This window comes from Mustela erminea, chromosome 19 (assembly GCF_009829155.1).
Source record: "Mustela erminea isolate mMusErm1 chromosome 19, mMusErm1.Pri, whole genome shotgun sequence".
In the NCBI taxonomy this organism is placed as follows: domain Eukaryota; kingdom Metazoa; phylum Chordata; class Mammalia; order Carnivora; family Mustelidae; genus Mustela; species Mustela erminea.
The window spans coordinates 14,586,097-14,608,694 of NC_045632.1; the positions used below are offsets into that span (position 1 = coordinate 14,586,097).

The window sequence follows — 22,598 nt, forward strand, 5'->3', positions numbered from 1 at the left end:
AACAGGTCTCCTTACCAGTAAGAGGGAGCGGGAGAATCACGTTTTGCAGCTCTGAGGTAAACTTTTATTTCTTTCTTGGCTGACAGGACTCTTCACGCCCATGCTCCCCCCTGCACCATTTCTCCTGCCCACGCAGTGGCGGCCTAGTCCACAAGGTGCCATGGCCATAGGGGCTGGGGAGTCACTTCACATTCCAGGCTGGGGGAGTGGGGGGCTTGGGGATATTGTCCCCCCAACAAACCTTTGCCAGTAAGAGGCCGTGACATCCCCAACCCTCGATCCTGCATCCTGGTGGGATCCTGGTGGGAGGTGGCAATGCCTCCTACCAACTCTCCACATCCGAGAGGAGCACAGCCAGACAGGGTGAGCCACAGGGCCCCAGCTCCAGCGATGGCCGCTCCCAATACCGGCTCCAGCCCAGGTCACAAGCCCAGGTCACAAGCCCAGCCCCCGTCCCAGGGCAGCAGATGTCTCTCCTCCTCCTTGGTCCTCAGCATCAGAGGGAGCCCTCCACACCAGGCAGGACAGAGGCAAAGCTGGAAGCAGCAGCGCTGGCGTAAAGGGCGCAGGCACCAAGGGTGGTGGGCTGCTGGGCCGGCAGCACGGGGCCGAAGGCTCTCCCGAAGTCAGGGCAAGCTGTCTGTCCATGCAGCTCTGGGGCTGGCCACTAGGTGGGCGTGGTTGGCTGTGACACAGGTACTTGGACACCTTTCTGTCCAGATGCTAGGGGTGAGATGAGAGGAGACAGGAGTCATCAGGGAAGGGACCCAGAAGCCAAGAAAAACGCGGGAAGATGGAGGAGAGGACCGCATGCTGGGGGTGCCAAGAGAGAGGGCTGTCTAGGGAAGAGGACAGAGGAGAGAAAAAAGGAGTTGCAAAATTTAGGAAGAGACTGAAGTGGGTAAGGGACTTGAGGACGTGTGACGTACATGGAATAGGAAGGGCTCGAGAGAGGGGATGCCATTTGGGAAGCAGGTACCTAGCTGATACTTGTCTTTGGCTGCTGCCCGCTCCTTAGCATCAAAATACCAGACAGTGATGGCGTACCTGGGGACCAGAGCAGCCCGGAAGGGCAGTTAGCGACACTTGTCTTCAATTCCAGCCACCACATCCACAGTGACACCACAGTTCACCCTTCTGAGCCTGGTTCTGTCCCACCTCAGCCCCTCTCAGTGCTTCACTTCCTAGCCCCTCCTGGGGTCGGACAAGATTTTGCTGGCACAGAGCAGACCTGAGCTCATCCGCCCAAATACCAGTCATACCTGGTGGCATAGGCTGGTTTCACCTCGTGGGGGTTCCGCCGATCAGACCAGAAAATGAGCAACCGATCGAAGAGGGGCTCGATGTTGGCAACCACAGGCCGGCCCTCAGGGAAGATCTGCAGCAGGCCGCCATGCACCTGAGGGCAGGCCAGAGGATGAGGCAAGAGATGGCGGATGCAAGGCCTGTAGCCCCTGCCTTGCACCCCCTGCCCCCTGCCCCCTGTGCTCCGATGGCCGCACACATCCCTCCCTCCCACCACTCAGGCTCCCAGAGTGATGACAGCCAGAGTCTGCACCACCATGGAGGCGGGCAGGAAACTCCTAGAGACAGGAAATGGGATGGGGGTGCTGCCACCACCAGGTCAGCTGGAGACAAGATGGTGCCATTGCCCAGGAAGAGGGAGCCAGCCAGCAGACGGCACTGCACTGCCCTGCTCTGGGCCCATATGAGGAACGGGAGAATGCCAGAAGCACAAAATGGAGGGGATGCAGCCACCTCATCCTCCCTCCCACCCCAACCCTCACTCTCCCACCCCCTACCTTGACGTCCCAGTTCTGATTCAGGTAATAGATACAGGTGATGCAGCGCCCGTCGCCGTGGGGATTGTCGACATGCCTCACGTACCCCAGTCCGTTGCCTGGGTAGCACGCCACCATGGCCTGACGGACAGACAGGAGGGGGCTTAGAGGGCGAGGCAGGGATATTTGGGGAGGCAGCCATTACCTCCTCTTTCTCACCCCTCATAGCCCCTCGTCTCTCCCCAGACTCCTCCAAGGACTCTCGCCCAGACTTTCTTCGTCAGCCAAGGAACCTTAGCTCTTGGGGCGCGACAGCCCCCTCCCCATACACGGCCAGAGCCTGGCACCCAGACAGCGCTTGATGAGTAACTGAGGGTTTGAGTTTTTAAAGATAACCTGACTCCCTGCCCCAACCAGACCTTTCAGAATAAAACCAATTTACATGGAGGGATGGAGGGATGTGGCCTCACAGCCCTGCACCTGGGCTTCTTGACCTTGGCTTCAGCATGGAATCATCTGGGATGCTGATGCCCAGGCCCACCTCAGCGGTTCAGAAATACTTGGTCTAAGGTGGAGCCTGGAATTTTTCAAGTTTCCCCAAATAACCGTAATGTTGAGAACAGCAATGTTGAGAACTGCTGCCCCTGACTACCAAAAAACCCCACTAGATAAACAGTGTTTCCTACACATATAAACAAGTATCAAAACCCCCACTGTGACTAGAATCTGAGCTCAAGGACAACCTGCTGGGTAGTCCCTGACAGTCCCATGACCTGAACGAGCCTCAATGGCCTCACCCGTTCAACAAACTAATGAACGCCTCCTCTGCTTACAGACCTGGCGATGACCCCCCGCAGACCGTGGCTTGTGTGTGTACAGGTCTAGCCACAGGTTCTGACCTCCTCTCCCTGGTGGCTGTTGTCCCCCTTGACCACGTGGAGTCCTCGGCTGTTTCTCATCAGGGAGCCACCAGAAAAGTGGATGTGGAGGGAGGGAAAGGGCCCACAAGTTCCTTCAGACCTAACTCGCAGCTTCAAGGCCCAGTGCTGCCTGCCACACCAGCAGTAACATCAGGTGGGAGACTACGCTTCCTGCCTCAGGTTCCTCATCCGTGAAATGGAGCTGACAAACTACTTCACAGGCAGTTGTGGGAATTCAGTAAGACAAATGTTTGGGAGGGCACCAAGCACAGTGCCTGTCACATGATGGAAAGTCAAAGGACAGGCTGAAATGACATTTTAAAAAAGAGTCCCTGTCCTACCCTCAGCTACTCAGGAGGGCGGTATAAGGCAAACAGGGGAGTACTGGCGTGCAGACTCTCCAGCTTGTGGACCATTCTGTCTTGACACCTTGGCCCGCACTTATTCCAGCTGCCACCTGCTGCTCCCCACTAACGCTCAGCTATACCTGTGGGTCGCAGCCCCGTAAAACAGCCCTAGGATAAACATTCCTGATCAAAAAGATGGGCATCTGCTGCCCAAACAGGAGGCTGGCCTAGCGTTCCCGGGCAGGCCAGGCTGACTCAATCCTCAGCCTTTTTCCAACATGGTACTCCCAAGGCTCTCCCCAGCATGAGCAGTCCACAGCTCTGCATTAAACGTGTGTGGACTCGAAGCACCCCAGCACCCACCCTAGGAAAGAGGCCAGGAGGCCTGCAGCTGAGTAAGGCCACCCAGCAGTGGAGAGTCTTGGAGGCACTTGGGCAAGACCTTGGCCCCCACAATCCCCAGGTTCAGGAGAACCTTCTCTATACTGTTCACTCCCTATAAATGGGTCAGTGCTCTGAGCAACCACCTCACTGGGAGAGAAAAAAGTGGCCATGCCCAGGGGGGGTGCAGTGACTCACTGCCCTCCCCAGAGAGAATCCAAGCAGAGACTGCTGGGTCTGCACAAGGGTGGCGACAGGGTCCAGGGCTGCAGCCTCTTGCCCACAGTCCACCTCCACACAGTAGCCAGAGACACTTTCCTCCAGCTCTTCACTGCTCAATCCCTTCAAGAACCCCCACCACATCCCACAGACTCAGCCTCCAAGGCCACCAATCTCTGCTACCACTGCCTTTACTCCGCTATAGCCTCTCAGGCCTCCTAACTGCTCTCTGACCAGGTCACGCTCATCCATAAGGCCTCTGCCCCTGCCTGGGACACACATCCCCTGGTGCTCCTTGTTATTCACATCTCAGATCAAAGGGCACCTTGAGTACTTCAGCTGAAGGCATCTCTGCTCATTTTTCCATATCCACCACCCCCCAAGATGTGAGATCAGTCGGGATGTTTGTTTACCTAGTACTGGCCCAACAGGCAGTCCCGTGGAAGCCCTTGGGGCCAGGAGTGTCTCCCTAGTGCCCAGGCAGTAGCTGCTTAGAGAAAGCACTCTGGGTCTCCGGGCCTCCACGGCATCCTGCCCTGCACACCCTCACACAGGGTTTCCCACCGTGCAGGCAGGGACAGTGTCTGTATTCTGGTGTGGAAGGGGAGTCATGCATGAAGCCTAGACAGAGAAACAGGCCCTTTAAACTCCCACCAATCCCTCCACATATACACCTTGGTAGAGAAGGTGGGGGTATCCTCTGGCCACAGAGAAGCACCTACTTCCTGCCCCCACAAGGGAAAAGGACAACAAGCAGAATGACATAAAAGCCTGCTCCTCACCCTCCCATCTCAGAGAAGGGGCAGCTAGCATCACAGCCAGGAGACTAAAGAATTAAAAGGCTATTAGTGACAATATGCCAAAAGCCCCAACACCCACACCCACACCCACACCCCCAGAGTCCAGCAGAAACTGGGGACTGAGCCAATGACAGCAGGCCCCACCTCCAAGCTGCTCTTAAAGGGGCAACCAAGCCAGCCAGGCTCTCCCTGTGGTCCCCTATGGTTGTCCCTGATGCCAGCGGAGCCAACTCTCTCCCACCTGCAGGTCAGCAGAGCAGAGAGACTAGAGACAGCTGGGAGAACAGAACATAGGAGCTCCATTCCGGAGTGACCAACAGGCAGGTTGGGGCTGGCTCCAGCCACACTGGTGATGTGGGCCCTGACCACCTCTGTGACCACCCACCTCGGTACACCACACTCTTATTTCAGAGCCTGGGGAGGAAGTCCAGAGGTTGCCTGTTGAAGGTGGGGAAGCCTGGAACAGGTGTCTTATGGGTTTGGTGGGGGTGTCTAAGAGGAACTCCAGTGACCGGGTTGGCTCCCCTGCCCATCTCAGTCTAGCCAAGTTTGTTCTTACCTCCCAGGACAACAGAAGTCACCCAGAGCTAAAATAGTCCCAACCACCCTCCCAAGCCTGCAATCCTAGCTGGGGCCCTGGCCCAAACCACATCCAAGGCACCAAGGGGGAAACATCTGCTCAATCTACTTTGCCCTCCCCTCCTAAAACTACCGAAGACTAGCTGGGGACTTAACTGTATTTTCCTATCCTGTGGATAAGCAAACTGAGGCTGAGGAAAGCGTGCCGCCATGGGCCGTTCAGCTCTCCCACTCTCCCCTCACACTCCCTTCTGTGAGGATGCATGATCTGGGGTGAAGATGCTGAGCCCCTTGAAGCCAGGGAGGCTCCCTCTTATCACTCCTGCCTGCACAGGAGCAGAGCCCAGGGAAGGCCTCCTCTGACTCTCCAGCTATCAAGTAACAGGAGGCAGGGAGAAGTAGGACAAGTCCTAGCTGGACGGGGAGGATGCTGGCCTTGGCCCGAGGTAGCCTGGGTCCCTGAGCCAGTTCCAGCCGGAGACAGAAGCTGTACAGAGGCAGAACCCAAGATGGGATCGGAGGGAGGAGGGAGACATGAGGAGCGCAGCCACATGCCCTGAGCAAAGCAAACAGCCCTGCCATCAGCCAGTAATCACTGGTGTGCAGCAGGCACTCCCTGCAGGGGCCTTGGCCAAAAGACACTTGTCCTGGACTCAAGGTCAGAGCCCTTTCACCCCTCTATGAAGAGAATTATTGTGTCAGAAGGCCAGAAAGCCCCAAAAGACCACTGTCTTGTGGAGAGCTCCTGACCTAGGTTCTCAAACGGGCAGCTAGAGGCTCAAGAGACACTGATGACTGCCCATAAACTAGACAAAAGAGCATTTTTCTTTAAAAAGGATCTGTGGTTTCAGCAAATTCTCAAAAAAGCCCATGTCCACCCCCCCCAAAAAAACTGGTTAACAACTACTGTAAAAAAAGAATAAAAGAAACCAAGAAGAGACACAAAACAGAGAAAGAAAAGGTCAGAATGGACAAAAACACAGTGATGGACAGACAGGAAGGATACAGGACAAGCATCAGAATGGGGAAGCATACGAAAGATGAAGGACAGAACACTCCCACCCCCAGGGCAGCACACAGGCACCCAGGAAGCTGTCCAGGCCACAGATGTCACAGGGAACAAAGTGGTCCAGCCCCAAGCCCGTGGGCAGCACCTCCTCCCTCAGCCTGGCACGGGTCTCACCACTGCCACCCTCCCCACTATGTCTCCTGCCTGGGAGACCAAACGGACAGAACAGAGACAGGCCCCTGAAAGGACAGACAAGACGGACAGATGAAAAGAAAGGCAAATGGGGAAAGAGAAAGCGCACAGACCCCCAAAGTGCCCACCGTAAGGGAGAGTCCAAACCCAACTCTAGCACCAACACTTACTCCACTGGTGCTGCCTGCATCTTTCTGTGACCCCACAAGCCTACCTCCAAGGGCACTGATACTCAGAGCACCAGGTACCCTCGAAGGCAAGTGCTAAGGGGCCCCTCCACTCAAGGCCCTTGCGGCCTTACCTTGGTGCGCCCGTTGATGACGTAGCCACCCAGGCGCCCAGCGCAATGGCGGATCACAGCGTCCACGTGGGCCATGAGGACCCCGATGCTTCGGCAGCCAGGCTCATGACCTTCCACCCAGGCAATCTGGTCCCCACGAATGCTGCGTGGCGGGATAGCCCGCTGGCTCACCAGCTGCCCGTCGCGCAGGCGCCCACTCCGCTTCAGGGCCTCCACCTCAGCCAGCACACAACCACCCAGTGCTGCCCCCAGGAAGCTGTCCTTGACACAGATGCCGTAGTACCGCATGCAGGGCACGATATAGTCCAGGGCCAGGCGCTCGGGTGCAGTGGGAAGCACCTCCTCCCTCAGCCCTGCGCTGGCCTCGCCGTTGCCACTGCCGCAGCCCATGCTGCCCTCCCCTTCAGCCTCTGCCTCCTGGTTCTCCTGCCTGGCCCAGGACCGCTTGCTGGGTGCTGGGGCATCCCCACCATCCTCTGCCCACTTCCGTTTGGGGGCCTCGGGCCGGGCCCCCTGGGCCGCCAGTCGCTGGCACCCCTTGGTGACCAGTGCTGCTGCACCCTCACTCTGCAGCGGGCGCAGTTCACCACCATCCTGCCCGCCGAAGCCCTCCCGCAGAGGGCTAGCTGTCGTGGAGGTGGCTGTGGCCCTGGGGGTCCCACTCCCCGCCGAGGCCTCACCAGGTGCTCCTGGACGGTGGTAGGAAGGTAGCAGGGGACAGGGCAGGTAACTCTCCACCCCCATCCTGGCCCGACCAGGCTCCAAGGGCTCTGACACGGAACCCGGCAACTGAGGGAGAGCCTGACTCAGGGGCTGCGACTGGCACGGGCTGTCCATGGCAGCAGCGTCTTCATCCCCCGGGCATGGAGGGCACGGCCCGGGCCCATGGTGCCACCCTCCTCCGCCTCTGCCTCCTCCACTTGATGCTGCCCGGGGCCGGGGTGGCTGAGCCTGGCGTAGGGCAGGGTGAGGCAGGGCAGGCAGCAGAGGCTCTTCTCGTGCCCTGGGGGTGCTCGCTGGTCCCCAAGTCCTCTGCTGCCCCTAGGGGCTTGGGAAAGGACCCGTCAGGGTGGCTGAAGGGGGAGAGAGGAAAAAAAGGGAATGTGAGAAGAGCCAGAGGCACTCCGAGTGAGGTGGGGTGAGGAGCAGCAGCGCAATAGGGCAGACTTGGCTACACAGTCCCCCAAAACCTGAGGCCATTGGGGAGAAGATCATGGGAACTATGGGGGGTGGTGCAATCAAGAAGAGAAGAGGCAGCGAGGGAAGCGGCCCTAGGAGTGAAGCTGGGGAGATGACCCAAAGACACAGAAGCGCGGTGGGGGCTGGGGGAGGGCATCCTCAGACAAACACACAGCAAACAGAAAGGACGCAGGAGAACTGAAGTAGGAAAGGAATGCCGGAGCAGTGGGGAGCGGGAGATCTGCTTGGGGATTCCAGAGACACACGGCGGGAACGGGGTGCTCCACAGATAGAGCAAACCGGGGAGCCCAGAGACAAAGAGAATGGGGGGCCCAGAGACGGAAACGCCGACCGGGGAGAAGCTGGGAGGGCGGTCCTGAGACAGCCGGACAGAACGGGGCGGAAGGGTCAACCTAAGCCCAACGGGAGGAAGCCTGCCGGCGGCTGACACACACCCAGACGGAAGGGAGGGCCTAAGACAGACAGACAGACGGAAGGCAGCCGCGGGAGGAGGGTCCACGACGACGGGGGGGAAGGGCGGGGGAGGGTTCACGCACTCGGGGACGGACAGGAGAAGGCGGCCCCTCCCAAGCCGCTTTGGCGCGGGCCTCCCCGCTCGGGGCGCTGTAAGCGACGGAGACCGGGCCTACCGACCGCTCGCACCCAGCGCCCCCTTCCTCCCCTCCCCCTTCGCCGGCGCGCGCTCTCCGCCCCCACCCCCCCCCAAACGGCCGGCACTCAACGTGCCCGGCGCGTTCCCTCCCCCACGCCCTACCCCCACCCTTCCCTTCCCGGGGTCGCCGCGCTCGGCCACGCCGGCCGGCGCGCGTCCCCATACTACGCCCGGCTCGCGTCGGCGCCCCGGCTCGAGCGCCTTCTTCGCCCCTTTCCTCCCAGAGCTCTCCTCACCGAGCTTTTTCCTCCGGCCTCGCCGCCGTCGTTTGTGCCAGCCGCCCAGCGCCGCACAGCGCGCCATACCCCGCCCCCACCTCCCGCGACGCTCCGCCCCCGCCTCGCCCGGTGGGCACGTGACTGCGCCCGCGGAGAAGACCGTGCGTGCGCAGGCGCGAGCCGCGCGGGGCGTAGCGAAGACGTTCAGAACACACCCCCTATCTCGAGATAGGGGAAATGGGTCGGTCATTTGCATACTGCACTCCTCCCCTTATGGGCGAGGGGAAGAAGTCTGTTAGAAAGGGCTAGATCCGGCAAGTGTTGGGGTTAGCTCAGGGGTTAGACCAAGCGACGTGGGAGGGATATACAAATATGGTTATTTGCATAGGCCAGCCCACTCTATCAGAGTCCTGAGCGCCGGAGAATGACGTGTAGCCGGGCTGGACAGTAGCATGCAAATCATGTTATTTACATGGTCAGCCCCTCCTCGCAGCCCCAGAATAGAGCTCTGATAGGCCAATGGCTGCGCAGTTAGTTTAAAAATGTACGTAAATAGGGGCGCCTGGGTGGCTCAGTGGGTTAAGCCGCTGCCTTCGGCTCAGGTCATGATCTCAGAGTCCTGGGATCGAGTCCCGCATCGGGCTCTCTGCTCAGCAGAGAGCCTGCTTCCCTCTCTCTCTCTCTCTGGCTGCCTCTCCGTCTACTTGTGATTTCTGTCAAATTAATAAATAAAATCTTTTAAAAAAAAATGTACGTAAATACACATATTAGTAAGTAATTTACGTAAGCACTTTCTATAACGGAGGAAAAAATGTGCGGAACATCCCTGATAGAGGAAGAGACTGAAAGGGATGCCACAGTATGACCCGTTCCACCCTGTCCTTTCGGGAAAAATTGTGGGAATCTGAAAAAAGCAACTTAGGAAAGCCACGCCCCGCAAGCAGAGAAGACTTTTGTATAACAGCCTCGGGTCTAAGAACATTTTGGGTGACCCAGTCTGAAAGGACTATGCAGATGAGGTTATTTAAACGCCGCGCTCCCTCTACCAAGGCCAGGTTGGGGGGCCGGATGGTCAGGGGCTCAGGCCTACCCTGTGGGTGGGCTAGTGCGGACTTGGGGATGGCAGAGAAGTTGGGGATGTTCTGATGGGGTTGCACCTGTCCCTGGCAGGGTACTTGCGACTATCAGTTCACCAGGACACAAAGAGATAGACACTAGTCTGAAGTATGCACAAGTCAGGGTTGCACAAAGGCCTACCCTACTCAGGGTTCATGGTCACACACAGCTGTATCAAGGGTGCCAAATTCACACAAGACAAACACAGACTTCAGGGCATAAACGCACAGTCAAACGCAACAATCAGACAGAGTCTGGGACCAACATGCATGGAGATCACGTAGAGGCCTGAATTTCCGTTTCCTAGCCTTGGTCCCAAACAACCCCAGCCTCATGGATACAGTCACCAAGGGCACAGAGTAGTCATGAGCAATGGTGTCACACACACGATCAGCACATATGCCTACAGACGCTGTCACACACGTGTCACAGGACACCAGTGCTACACAGGTGGGCCTCCAGTATGCCTTAGCACAACATGGGCAGTTACAGATTCCCTCCACAGCACCACCTGAGTCACAGTGTCCCCCCAACGCTACATTCAATCCAGGAACATGACCCCCACACACCATGACGTGGTTCTTCCATCGGGTACTTCTACTGTCTCCCTTCCCTCCCCATCACCCCAAAATAAGAGAGGCCAAGACACAGGTGTAAACAATGCTTTATGGGGGTGGTGGGGACTGGACAGGCCTCCAGGCAATAAATAACACGTACTCGCAATGGCGGGGAGCTGGGGCCAAATGCCCTGGTCTCAGGCTTTGGGAACTCTTCGAGTATGGTTAGGGGTTCTGGGGGGATGGGGATTAGCCAAGACAGAGGAAGCAGCAGCAGGTACGGATTCCCCCTTCCCCCGTGGCTCAGTCTTGCCCCTCAGCCAGGCCCCACCAGGCCAGGGAAGGGGGACAGGTGGCGGGGCAGCTTCTCTGGGGCCAGGACAGGTGAGGGGCTCGGCCTCCCAGGGCCTGGGTCTGGGCCCCGGCCCGAAGGGCAGGGCTGGTCCTGGAGAACGGATGAGCTGAAAAAAAAGTGTGTGGTGAACTAAAGGGACCCTGGGTCTACCTGGCTAGTGTCTACGTCTCATTTCTGGGTATCTTCCTGCCTATCTGTGTCCGTCTGTCCATACCTTTCTCTTCCAGAGTTTCTGCACTGTCCGATTTTGTGTTTCTCATCTGCCGGTAATTTGGGGCTGTCACTCTGAGGGTACCTGCATCTCCCTGTTTGTCTCAGAGGCCTGACCCCTGGAGTCTACACAGGGGTATCTCAGTATCTAAATTTCACGCCCCCCCCCTTTGTATCTCTGTGTCCCTCTGTGTTCCTGGACTGCTCTGGCTCATTCCAGTGTTTTCCAAACTGAGCGGGACATCTTCAGTAAGTGCTTGTTGCTTCAGCTACAAATAGCATTACCTGGGAGCTTCTAGAAATCCGGAAAGCACTTCAGAATCTCTGGGGTGAGGCCCAGGCATCAGACTTTTTTTAAGCTCTCCAGGTGATTTCAATGTGCAGCACCGCATTAGTGGGCTGGGAAATCAGTGTGATGGGCCTTGGCCAATGTTTCAATGAAACAGAATAAAATAGAAGATATCAGAGGGGCATCATATATAATACTGACTATTTGGTCCCTAGAGACACCAAGCAGTTGGGTGTCAGAGTTTGGGGGGAATGGGGCGTGACTGCTTAATGAGTACAGAGTTTCCTTAGGGCAACGAAAATGTTTTGGAACATTTTCTTGGAACCTTTTCATGGCTAACATATGCCAAGTGAATTTCACCTCCACTGAAAGCAAAAACAAAAACAAAGAATATTAATACTAGAAAAACATGTTTCAGCTTTGATGTGTGTGGAACTGTATCAGATCAAGACGACTAAAATGTATCTTCTCTTGCAGACTGCAGTCAACAACGTTTGAAAAAGCAAGGTCTTATTACATTTGATTCATTGAGAGCAAACCCTGAAAAGGACGCCATTCTGAGCCCTCAGGTAAAGAAAACACACCCATCCATTCCTACAAAGCCCCAGCTCTTTCAAATAAACAGCCCTCATTTCTCAAGTCTTTAGTAAGCATCAGGCCCTGTGCTAAGGACTTTACATGAATTGATGTAATTAATCTTCTCAACACCCAAAGGAGGTAGGTACTATTATTAGCACCATTTTACAGGTGAGAAAATGGAGAACCCAGAGTGTCTAAATAATTTGCCCCGGGCACATGAGTGGCTCAGTGGGTTAAGTGGCTGCCTTCGGCTCAGGTCATGGTCCCTGGGTCCTGGGATTGAACCTCGCATCAGGCTCCCTGCTCAGTGGGGAGCCTGCTTCTCCCTCTCCCTCTGCCTGCTGCTCTGCTTACTTGTGCTATCTCTCTGTCAAATAAGTAAATAAAAATCTTTAAATTAAAAAAAAAAAAATACATAAAGAATTTGCCCAGAGTCATGCAGGTAGGAAGCAACAGAGTCAGAGTTGAAACCCAGGCACCCTGGTCTGGGATCTCTCCCCTGTCACCTCCTTCCCTTCTCAGATGGGGAAGACAAACACAATAATGACTGAATGTTCAGAGCTGAATGTTTTAAAGAGTAGAGAGCACCTGTGAGACCAGCCAGCTAGAGGTAGTGGTCACGAGTGGGAAGGTGACAAGGGTCTGGCAATGACCAGATGACAAGGGGTAGTTGGTGCAAGAAAGGAGGTTGGAGGGGCACCTGGGTGGCTCAGTGGGTTAAAGCCTCTGCCTTTGGCTCAGGTCATGGTCTCAGGGTCCAGGGATGGAGTCCTACATCGGACTCTCTGCTCAGCGGGGAGCCTTCTTCCTCCTCTCTCCCTGCCTGCCTCTCTGACTACTTGTAATCGCTATCAAATAAATAAATAAAATCAAAAGAAAGAAAAAAGAGAGGAGGTTGGAGGACAGATACGCCCCAGCGGAGCCACAGCAGATGCAGGGGTGTGGAAGGAAACAGGGCTGCCCAAAACACTCACCCTTGACTCCTCTCTCTCAAATGCCACATCCATTCATCAGGAATTCATGTTGGCTCTGCCTTCAAAGTATATCCAAGGTCTGAGCACTTTTCCCCATAGCCACCCTGGAGCCGCCAATGGCTGGAAGCAGGGGAGGTGGGGAGGGAGGGGGGTGTGGGGGGGGTTGTGAAGCACAGGGCGAATTGGCAGGACATACACACTCCCGAAGAGGTGGGGATGGGACCTTATCCTGTAGGATCCTGCAAGCCCAGCAAGGAGTGTGGACCAAGCACAGGGGAAGCATGGCTTCCTGGAGGAGGGGAAGGAGGGGGAGGAGGGAAGAGAGGGAAGGAACAGTGTTTCTGACAGAGGGAACAGCATGAATGAAGACCCAGAGAAACGGGAAGAACTTCAGGGTGTCTGCAGCAGCCTGAGCGGTGGGGAGAGGTGTGAGTTGAGGCAGGTGAGGCTGGCGGGGCACACACCAGGCTATGAGCTTCGGCTCTGTCCCATGGACCCTGGGAGCCATGGGTGGTTTTAAACGGGGGAAGGACAGGATCAGATTTGTGCTTTAGAAAGACCCAGTGGCTACATCAAGAGGGGGCAAGACTACAGAGACCAGGGAGGAAACAAACCTAGCCATGTCTCAGTCCCTCCTCTGCCTGTCCCCCCATCCTGTCCACCACTGTCTCTCAGCTTGACTCTGCAGTAGTCTCTCACTGGTCTCTCAGGAACCACTCCTGCCCATCCCCTCCTCTCCTCTATATGTGGCCAGAGGGATCCTGGGAACACCTGAATCAGGTCCTGTCCCTTCTCCGCTCAGAGCCCTCCCATGGCTCCCATCCAACCCAGGGTACAACCCAGAACCTCCTCCTCATAGACAACAAGGCCCTATCCAATCTGTTTCCCCCATACCTAACCTCATCTTCTCCCTCCCTCCCCCCCACCCCAAACACACACACATACTCTGCTCCAGCCACACTGGCCTCCATGGACTTCCTGACCCAGGCCAGGCATGCCCCTACCTCAGGCCCTTTGCACTGGCTTTTCTCTCTGCCTAGAACACTCATCCCCCAGAGACCCATATGAACCCCCCAGCTCCATTCCCCTCCTTAAGGTCTTTGGTCAAATGTCACCTTTTCAGTGAGGGTTTCCCTCATCACGTAATATCTCCACTGCTCACCTTTTACCCACCCTGACTTTCCCTTTATTTTTCTGCACAGCTCTTATCTTCTTAACTACCACGTCATTTTCTCATGTGTCTTGCTTATTGCCTGTCTCCTCCCAAGAGCATGTTGGCTTCACAGGGGCAGGGACTGTCTGTTTGGCCTACTGCTTGAACAGGACCTAGCACACAGCGGACACTCAATAAATATTTGCTGAATTAGGCATGGGTGGGTCAGAGATCCCAGGCAGAGAGCTGGTAGCAAGATGGAAAGGACATCCCCAAGGCCAGGATAATGGCTCCTTTCACTCGACTGTTTTTGCCTCTTTCTCACTTTCTCTCATGGCCTCTTCTTTTCTGTGTCTCTGTCTCTGTTCAGTATTCCCCGGGACCCTACCCCTGCCATCCCAGGGCCCCAGGCTCCCACCTGGCTCCGTGCACATCTCAGCAGCCACATGGCTGAGGGGCGACGGCCTGGGCGCTCCGAGGCTGCCGCAGCTGGCGAAGGGAGGCATCCCCGTACTGAATGCCCGAGCCCATCCTCTCGGGGTCGAGCTCGCCTGGGAGGTGGGGGGGCAGGGAAGAGGTCAGGAATGGTCCCCTGGAGACCTTTGGGCCCTGCCTTCCGCTCCCACTCCCACTCCCACTCTGGGCAGTCAGGGGCCTCACCTGAGTCGATCTTGTTCAGGATGGTGCGGGCACACTTCAGGAAAGCCTCTTCCACGTTCTCACCCGTGAGGGCGCTAGTCTCCAGGAACATTAGCTCTGAGGGGCAGGGCCTCAGTCAGTCCCCACCCTCCCCTTGACTCTGACTGACCACCTCTCATTCTGCTCCTCAAGCATTCCACCTCTGCCCTCACTCCAGGACCTTGTTCAGGCTGCTGCCCTGCCATGGAAGGCCCCCCTCCCCAGGTGGTTCCGGCTTACAAACCGCCTCCTCCAGAAAGTCCTCCCTGACCTCCCAGCATGATCAGGTGCCCTCCTAGCCCCCTGGGCTCCCACAGCCCCCTGTGCCTCCTCTATCCCAGCCCTGACCTCTCTGGAAAGGGTCCTGACTCCCTTCCCGCAAGTCCTGGGCCCAGGGTGTCTTTACAGCTATGTTCCCAGCTCTGCTAGGACAGGCCCAGGCCCACCACGGTCCACCCTTGAGCCACATGACAAGGCCTCACAGAAAGTAAGAGCCAGGACTCCAGCCCACATCTTTTCAGATGGCAAAAAAACATCCTCCAAACCTGGAGGGACACGGACAGACCCTGAGCTTAGTAGATGTCTGGCCAACACAGAAGTTTTCAAATGAGTTTACACTCACATATCTTTGGATGTGGCTGTCAGTCCTGCCCATGCCCCTAAGGCTACTGCCTGCTAACTTGGAGTCTACCCTGTCCTCTCTCCCTTACTCACAAAACAGGCCAGTCTCCCTGGGTCGTCGGAATTTGCAACCTCCGCGTCACGCCAACAGCCTGCACTTATTGACGGCGGTTAACCCAGGGCCCGCTGCCTTGTCCAGGCAGTGCTGAGGGCTCCCCAGGGACCGATCCCCTAAACCAGCCTGCGCTATGCGGGCAGAAACACTGTGATTCCCACTCCCCAGGTAAAGAAAGACAGCTGACGTGTGGCAACACTCGAATCTGAACCCAGACCTCTCAGTGTCCACACTGCCCTGCTAGGCACAGCCACAGACAGCCGGGAGGCCCACGGGCCCCAGTGGACAGCTCCTGCTTCTCTGCTGAGGCCCCCTTCCCCACTGGTCCACCACAGAGTCCTCACCGTTCTCCTGGGCAAAGCGAGAGGCCTCCAGGAAAGTGACCTCGCGCTCCGGGTCCAGGTCTTTCTTGTTGCCACAGAGGATGACCACGATGTTGGGGCTGGCCAGCGTGCGGGCATCTGTCAGCCAAGCGGCCAGCGAGTTGTATGTCTCCCGGCTAAGGAGAAGGGAGAGAGGAGGAAGGGAGGCAGGCATAGTCTGGGGGTCCCGCCCGGCCCCGCCCCACCCTCTCCGTGCACCCACCTGGTGATGTCATACACCAACAGGGCTCCAGCCGCCCCTCGGTAGTAACTCCGCGTCACCGACCTGTGGGGCCAGGGGGACCCAGTCACCCCCGAGGCTGGGGTCTGCCCTGAGATTGCCCCCCTCTGCGGAGAGAGACTAGTGGTTCGGAGCCCCCCCTTTACTGCTGGCCCATCCCCCCAAAGCTGGCGATGGTCTGGTTTCAGCACAATTCCCTTCTCTGCTGCTCCCTTTGTCTCCCTCAATCTCTGGCTCTCTTAGTGGTCTGTCTGTCTGCCTCTTGTCGGAGTGTCTGCCTGTCTTCGACTCTCTCTGTGTCTCTGTCTTTCTGTATCTCTTCACTGGTCTGTGTCTTTCCGTCTCTCTCTTACATGTGTGTCTCTCTCATTCCCAAGGGCTCTCCATTTCTGTCTGTCACTCTGGCTCTGGTCCTCTCAACCTCACTCTTGATTTCTCATCCATTCGCTCATTCCTCATTTCCTGCCATCTCCCCTTTGCCCAGTCCTGACCAAGTGCTCTGCAAGGACATCTGCTTGTCCCTCTTCTGCCCCATCTCTGGGAGGCCCTGTTCCCAGGGCCCGAATCTCTGTCTGGGTCCCCCTCGAACCTGGGCAATCATTCCATAAGCATTAAGCCCAGCACAAGCCATATATCCTTGGCCCTCTTTCTGTCTCTTTTGCTCAGTGGATCAACACACCAATATTAACTTAGCAGCTACTTGGTGCTGGCCTGGGGGCACACCTCTCCATGGACTCGACTCCCTCATGTCCCTCCTCTCTCCGTCTCTGTTTCTCCAACTCCGGGTTTCCAGGCATCGACCACCTTGTCTACAGACCTTTCCTGAAGACATACTGTGTGCCCCGCCCTACACAGTTCTCTCCCCTCTGCCACACACATCCATATCTCCATCTCTGTGCCTTCACCTGTCCCACCCTCCCTGTCTCTGGCTCTGACATGTTTCTCTCTGTGTCTCTTTATCACCCTTACCTTGCTCTTCTTCTGGGTCTCAGTCTTTCTCTGTCCCTTTCTGAGTGTACCTCTTTTCCAGTCTCCCTCTCTTTAGTCTCTCCTTTTCCACCTCACCCCATCGCCCCCACCCTGGGCGCCTCTCCCTGGGCACAAGTCTCCATCCCTCCAGCCATATGGGTCGATCAACTGCAGTCTCTCTAGGGTCTGTGGGTCTGTCCCTTCATTATGCTTCTTTCTCAACATCATTTTCCCTCGCTATCCCTGCTCCCTCTCCAAGACCCTTGCTCTCTCTGGCTATAGGTACCTGTACTCAGTCTCCGTCTCTCTTCCCCCTTTGCCTGCCCCTCAGTGGCTCTGTGTCAGATCTCCAAGTGACTGCACACACCTCTCTCTCTCCCTGTCTTGCTTTCTCATTTTCTCTCCTCTCTCCTCTGCCCCACTCCCTTGGGAGCCCAGCCCACCTACCGAAACCGCTCCTGGCCGGCTGTGTCCCAAATCTGGAGCTTCACAGTCTTTCCACCCACGTTGACCACCCGAGATCCAAACTCCACGCCGATTGTGTGGTTGGAGTCCTGTTTGACTGGGAGTGGGAGGGAGAGAAGAGGCAGTGCAGGGGCTCAAAAGATTCCCTGTCCTCCCTGGCCTCCTCAGCCTGTACCAAACCATTCTCGTTGCTGGGGTGACTGAGGCTCAAGGAGGATCTAGCAAAGGCAAGGGCCAGGCAGCCAGCACTGGAATTGTACCTACGGCCAGCCCTGCCCCTGCCCCCGCCATGCCCACGCCCACAGTTCAGTGCTCCCAGGACCACTCCCAGAAACTCACACTTATTCTCAATGAACTGATGAAGGAGACATGATTTGCCAGTTCCTGCACTGCCAATCACCAGGAATTTGAAGAGGAAGTCTGAGCAGATGGAGCCAAGATCAGGGAAACCCATATGGAGAGAATGATACAGGGCAAAAAAATGGAAGCCAAGAGACCATCACAGTTACAAGGGGACAAAGAGACACACGCAGCAACAGAGCAACAGTAACAACGGTCACAGACAATTCTTACACAGTGCTTACCACATAACAGGCACGGTTCTAAAGTTCTTCACTACTGCAAGCTCACTTATTCCTCAGAAAAACTCTATGAGGGAGGATACTAAAGAGTATCCCCATCTTCCAGATGAGGAAACTGAGGCCAGAAAGGTTAACTGGCTTCCCCAAGATGCCATAGCTGGGCAGAGCTGGGATTCGAATCCAGGTCTACTGGCTCCAGAGTTCAAAAGTTTGGCTATTACCTAGTTAAAGCCTCTTGAAAACCATCTTATCGAGGACTACAGGCTTGCCCTTGCCCCTCACGACTTCACCTCCCACCATGCTGACCTTCAGTCTATTCCCTGAAAATGACAAACTGGTTCCCACCTCAGGATCTTTGCACTTGTTCCCTCGACTTTTCCCTGCTTGTTGAAGGATCGCAGCTCCTTCTTACTCGTACTAGTGCTGTTTCTACCACACCCTGTCCTCCCTCCTCCTCTTCATCCATCCATCCATCCATCCATCCATCCTTCCAGATCTTTCAATTCTTGGTTCCTCCACCCCTCCCTCTGCCCCCACGCTCAAGTGTAAGCCTCGGCCCTTGCCACGAGTCCCTCCCACCACTTAATTCAAGGACAACTCATCCCCAACCCCACTGCAGACCTCTCAAGCCAGAGCAGTCCCAGCGTCCACAGCATCCCCTCGGGGTTCTCCCAGCCCACCATCCTCCAGCCCTGCCATTCATAAAGTCAGCCCCACCCCATCCACTCAGGCTCCGCCCCGACACATTAAGACCTACCCTTTCCCTCAAGGCCTGCGCAGGTCCATCAAGACTGGTTCCCTCAAATCCCGCCCCAGACCCGTTTAACCCACACACCAGACCCTCAGGCTCCGCCCAAATCGATGGAGCTCAGCCTCGGACCCACTAAACCCCTCCCAGCATCCACTAGGCCCTGCCCAATGCCAGACCCCGCCCCCTGGCACATAAGGCCCCGCCCCACTCCCCAAAGGCCGCATCCTCCCTGGGCCCAGACCCCAGACCCCGACTTCGACCCACCACCCTCACCGTAGGTCTCGGCCATGACTCGGTCGCGGCCGCTTGGGGCCGCAATATGGCGCCGCGGCCGCGCCTGCTCCTCGGCTGGCAGCCGCTCCACTCCGGCTGCAGCCCCGGCTCCTTCCTACTCCCGGGGCCGGCGCCGCCACTTCCGCCTCCACCTTCCTACGGCGCGACCCGCTAGGGCTGCGGGATACCAGGCCACGCTTCCCAGAGGCAGGGATTGGTGAGCTCGACGGCCGGCAGGCGGGACAAAAGGCGAGGATTGGCGGCGCGAGAAGGGAGGGGCCAAAGGGGGAGGGACCAAGACGAGCGATTGGCAGAGCTAGTGGGAAGGGACCGTACAGAGATGCCTTGCCGACCTGAGAAACGGATTTGGTCAGGAGTACGGGTGCACAGTCGAGACTCCGGATTGGGTAGGAGTGGGCTTGGGGGCGGGGACATGGCTGCAAAGAACGGGGCATGGACAGCATCGACAGAAAGACCCCGAAGAACAGCGGATATTGAGCTGGCGAGCGCTCTTTCTGACCCCAAAGGCAAGAAGGAGGAAAACTCGGGGGTGGGGGAGATACGCGCAGGCTAACCTCCCATCTCCCTTTGCAGATGCCTCTATTCTGTGATTTGTGTCTTCCTCATGGTCCGATTGGTTCATTCCCAATAGTCCAACTCCCTCTCGTTGGTCTAGAGAGGACACTATGACCCGCAACCGAGCTGTTCAGGTTATTCTGCCTTCTCATTTGCTTGTGTGTGATATTTAAGTTTAGGAACCCACCTCCAGTACCCAGCATGGAGCGAAGAGCTTTTAGTCAGTGGAATTCTGCCTAGCAACCACTGACGTTACCACGGTCAGGGGGCTGACTGGCTAAATTCAGGAGGCTGGGGAAACATTTTCTTTGTTACACCGCCCCCCCCATTAAGACCACAGAGACCCTCATTTTGCACTTGGCTGGTATATTTGCATAAAGCCGGGAAGAAACAAAAACAGCAGGGACAGTGGTAGACTGAGCTCACTGGCAGTAGAAATCCCATTTCTGAAAAAGAGAAAGGAAAACAGTGGGGAGAAAACCAGCGGTCACACACACCACAAAGGATCTAGTGGTTTTAGCAAAGGCTGTGGCGGCAGGGGCCAGGTTTGGCCAAACACATGCTATGCAAATTAGCCCAGAGTCCCTTAATTTTTGCACCGCTCAATCTGACAGGGACTTAACAATCACTCCCCATTTTACAGAGGAGAAAACTGAGGCAGGGACTTTGTCCCAGCGCACACAGCTACGCTGCCGGGGAGCCAAAGGCAGGAGAATCTTTGCTCATTATCACAACCCCAGGATCCTCCCTCTGGATCCCCGCCAGCCCCCAAGACACTCACATCTGTCTTCACATCGATTTTGCCAGGTTTCAGGGTCTGGTCCTCACGTACAACACTACTGGGGAAATAGCCCAGGCGAGCAGCTAAATCTCCATAGTAATCTCCCTGAACCTGGAGAGGAAAAATTCAAAGCCAGGGTCTGGGAAGATGGCAAACTCATTCCTACTGAAGACCATAGCACTTTTCTTCTTCCTGATCTCCAGATGGTTGGCTCCATCCCTGTCGCTCAGACCTCAGTTTACAGTCACTGCATGGCAGCCATCCCCGACCACCCGAAATAGTCTCCCAGTCAATGTGTATTAATTCTCAGAGGAGCACATATTTGCTGATATTTTTGGATGGCCTGTCTCCTTCTATTAGAATAAAAGGGATCATTCACTGTTGTATCTTCAGGGTCGGGAACAGAGCCTGGCACTATAGTGGGTGCCCCATGATTGCTCAAGGTAAAAACCAAGTTGATCACAATAGCCCCTCTTCCCTCACCCCTGCCAAACTACTTCAGTCCTCAAATTTTCCCTTTGGGTGGAAAATTAGGTCATACTCCCACCCCACCCCCATATCCTTTCCTCTTCTCTTCTCTGAAGACTCACACTGCCTCCCCAGAAGAGCCGCCCTCGGCCCTTCAGCTTGGAGAAGACATACACGACTTGGCCCCTGTGTATGGTCAGGAAACGGCAGTCGGGAGCCACGTAGTCCTGAAGGGCCACAGCCATGGAGATAGGGTCTGGGGAAGGAAGAGAAGGGAATGACAGCACCCTCCACACGGGCTAGCCACCCCAGCCCCCCAGCCCCAGCTCTTACAGCTGCATTCCTCATCAGCACACAGCTTGCGGTCAGCCAGCTTGGGCATGGCGCGGCCCCCGACACTGGGCCCCAGGAAGGCAGACAGCAGAATGATGACACCGAGGAACGCTGGGGACCCAGCCATCATGGACTCCGAGCAAGAAAGTGATCGAGGGGGAAATAGGGTCTCTAATTTCCTTATGCCCTCCCTCTCTCCAGCAATACAAGGAAACCTGTGTTCTCCATGCTGTCTCCGCCCTTAATCAGTCCCAAATTTCACCCACAACATGGACAGGCTGTTACCCAGCCAGAACCATTTCAAGGATAGGGTGAGGGCTGCCTGCCCAGGGAAATGCCCAGATAGGCCCAAAGCAGCCCAGGCCACTCCAAGTGCCAGCCACCCCCCACCCCCTCAACCATACAGGTTGAGATATTTGATTCCATCTTCTCTTGAGGCTGCTTGGGTACCTGGGCCCCTTCCACGAACAGAAACAGGGAGCTAGTACAGAAAACTACCTTGGAATTTCCTGTGCTTGAGGACAGAACAAGGCAGCCTTTTGATCACCAGAGAAAGACCCACCCTCAAGGACCAAGTATTTTATGCTGGATCTTAAGGCTAGAAATGCCCTCCCATAATCACTATTTATCTTCCCAAGGCACTTCCTGACTGGGTGACCCGGGCTAAGCAATTTTTCTGAGAGCCTCACCTACTCCTCTGTAAAATGGTGATCAGGAAAGCAAAGTCATTCAGAGTACTCAGCACGTAATTTTTATCTTATTAACTCACATGGACACTGCATCACCTTAAGAGGGCTGTTATAACCCCTCGCCATGGAAATGGCAGGGAGAGCCTTCAGAAACTTGCTCAAGGTTAGAGCCAGAAGCAGAAAGGCCAGATCTGGCTCTAGGCCCACACCCGTCAGTGTGGAGCTGTGGAGCTGTCCGTTGCCCAAGGTCAGGAGAAAGTCGGGGAGGGTGATCCGAACTCAAGTCTCAACCTCTAAAACTGTTTCCAGTAGATCTCCGTGCCCAGGTCATTCTCCTGGGTGGCATCTCCCGTTCTCGAGCATTCTTACCTTTGGCCACAAGTCCAAACTTTTGTGAGGGGGAAGTAAATTGGGCTTGGGGTGGGGCAGAATTCAAGGTCAAAGCCTGGACCTCAGCCATCTCTGTGCCCTCCAATACCCAGCACCGCCACCATGGACAGGAGAAACTGCTCTGTTCCAAAGTCACGTCCAATGACCGGCCTTCCTTGATCACCTGGGACTGTTCCCAGCCCTACCACCCCAGCTGTCTTATCAGAACATAGTATTTACAGTTGGCTTGTGTATTTCATTCACCACTGTGTCCTGTGCCAAGAACGGTAGGTACTCAGCAAGTCTTTGCTGAGTTTATAGTGTTTCCTGAGTGCCTGGCAGCAGTGGGTGTGTGTTTGGGATAGCGGCGTGTACCAACAATAAGTACCAAAGTACTAACACACAGGAACTCTTCCCTTACATGAGAAGAAAATGAAGCTTGGAGTGAGGACATCCATTGCTCCTGGGGAACAGCTAGGGAGTGCACCGGGAAG

The 22,598-nt window shown here is 56.1% G+C and overlaps 3 protein-coding genes across 10 annotated transcripts; all 3 read right to left on the reverse strand.

Moving 5' to 3' along the window:
• Positions 1 to 41: 41 nt before the first annotated feature.
• Positions 42 to 8,728, reverse strand: EGLN2 (egl-9 family hypoxia inducible factor 2). 5 transcript variants are annotated; one of them, XM_032324079.1, is made up of 6 exons: positions 8,618 to 8,728; positions 6,530 to 7,602; positions 1,803 to 1,922; positions 1,263 to 1,399; positions 980 to 1,047; positions 645 to 723 (listed from the first exon to the last, which is right to left on the reverse strand). In XM_032324079.1, the coding sequence occupies exons 2-6, from the start codon at positions 7,364 to 7,366 to the stop codon at positions 668 to 670; spliced, it is 1,218 nt and encodes a 405-aa protein (XP_032179970.1). In that variant the 5' UTR covers positions 7,367 to 7,602; positions 8,618 to 8,728; the 3' UTR covers positions 645 to 667. The 5 variants fall into 5 exon arrangements, with proteins under 5 accessions (XP_032179974.1, XP_032179973.1, XP_032179970.1 ...); XM_032324080.1 differs by lacking the exon at positions 8,618 to 8,728 and adding an exon at positions 8,266 to 8,417; XM_032324081.1 differs by lacking the exon at positions 8,618 to 8,728 and adding an exon at positions 8,164 to 8,255.
• Positions 8,729 to 10,361: 1,633 nt separating this feature from the next.
• Positions 10,362 to 19,038, reverse strand: RAB4B (RAB4B, member RAS oncogene family). 3 transcript variants are annotated; one of them, XM_032324093.1, is made up of 8 exons: positions 18,889 to 19,038; positions 17,623 to 17,703; positions 17,266 to 17,380; positions 15,832 to 15,894; positions 15,591 to 15,745; positions 14,493 to 14,588; positions 14,251 to 14,383; positions 10,362 to 10,733 (listed from the first exon to the last, which is right to left on the reverse strand). In XM_032324093.1, the coding sequence occupies exons 1-7, from the start codon at positions 18,902 to 18,904 to the stop codon at positions 14,268 to 14,270; spliced, it is 642 nt and encodes a 213-aa protein (XP_032179984.1). In that variant the 5' UTR covers positions 18,905 to 19,038; the 3' UTR covers positions 10,362 to 10,733; positions 14,251 to 14,267. The 3 variants fall into 3 exon arrangements, with proteins under 3 accessions (XP_032179984.1, XP_032179982.1, XP_032179983.1); XM_032324091.1 differs by lacking the exon at positions 18,889 to 19,038 and adding an exon at positions 18,486 to 18,593; XM_032324092.1 differs by lacking the exon at positions 18,889 to 19,038 and having other exon boundaries at positions 17,623 to 17,856.
• A 775-nt stretch (positions 19,039 to 19,813) lies between these two features.
• MIA (MIA SH3 domain containing) lies at positions 19,814 to 22,539 on the reverse strand. 2 transcript variants are annotated; one of them, XM_032324095.1, is made up of 4 exons: positions 22,105 to 22,539; positions 20,836 to 20,969; positions 20,246 to 20,356; positions 19,814 to 19,910 (listed from the first exon to the last, which is right to left on the reverse strand). In XM_032324095.1, the coding sequence occupies exons 1-4, from the start codon at positions 22,193 to 22,195 to the stop codon at positions 19,887 to 19,889; spliced, it is 360 nt and encodes a 119-aa protein (XP_032179986.1). In that variant the 5' UTR covers positions 22,196 to 22,539; the 3' UTR covers positions 19,814 to 19,886. The 2 variants fall into 2 exon arrangements, with proteins under 2 accessions (XP_032179986.1, XP_032179985.1); XM_032324094.1 differs by having other exon boundaries at positions 21,047 to 22,539.
• Between the last annotated feature and the right edge of the window lie 59 nt (positions 22,540 to 22,598).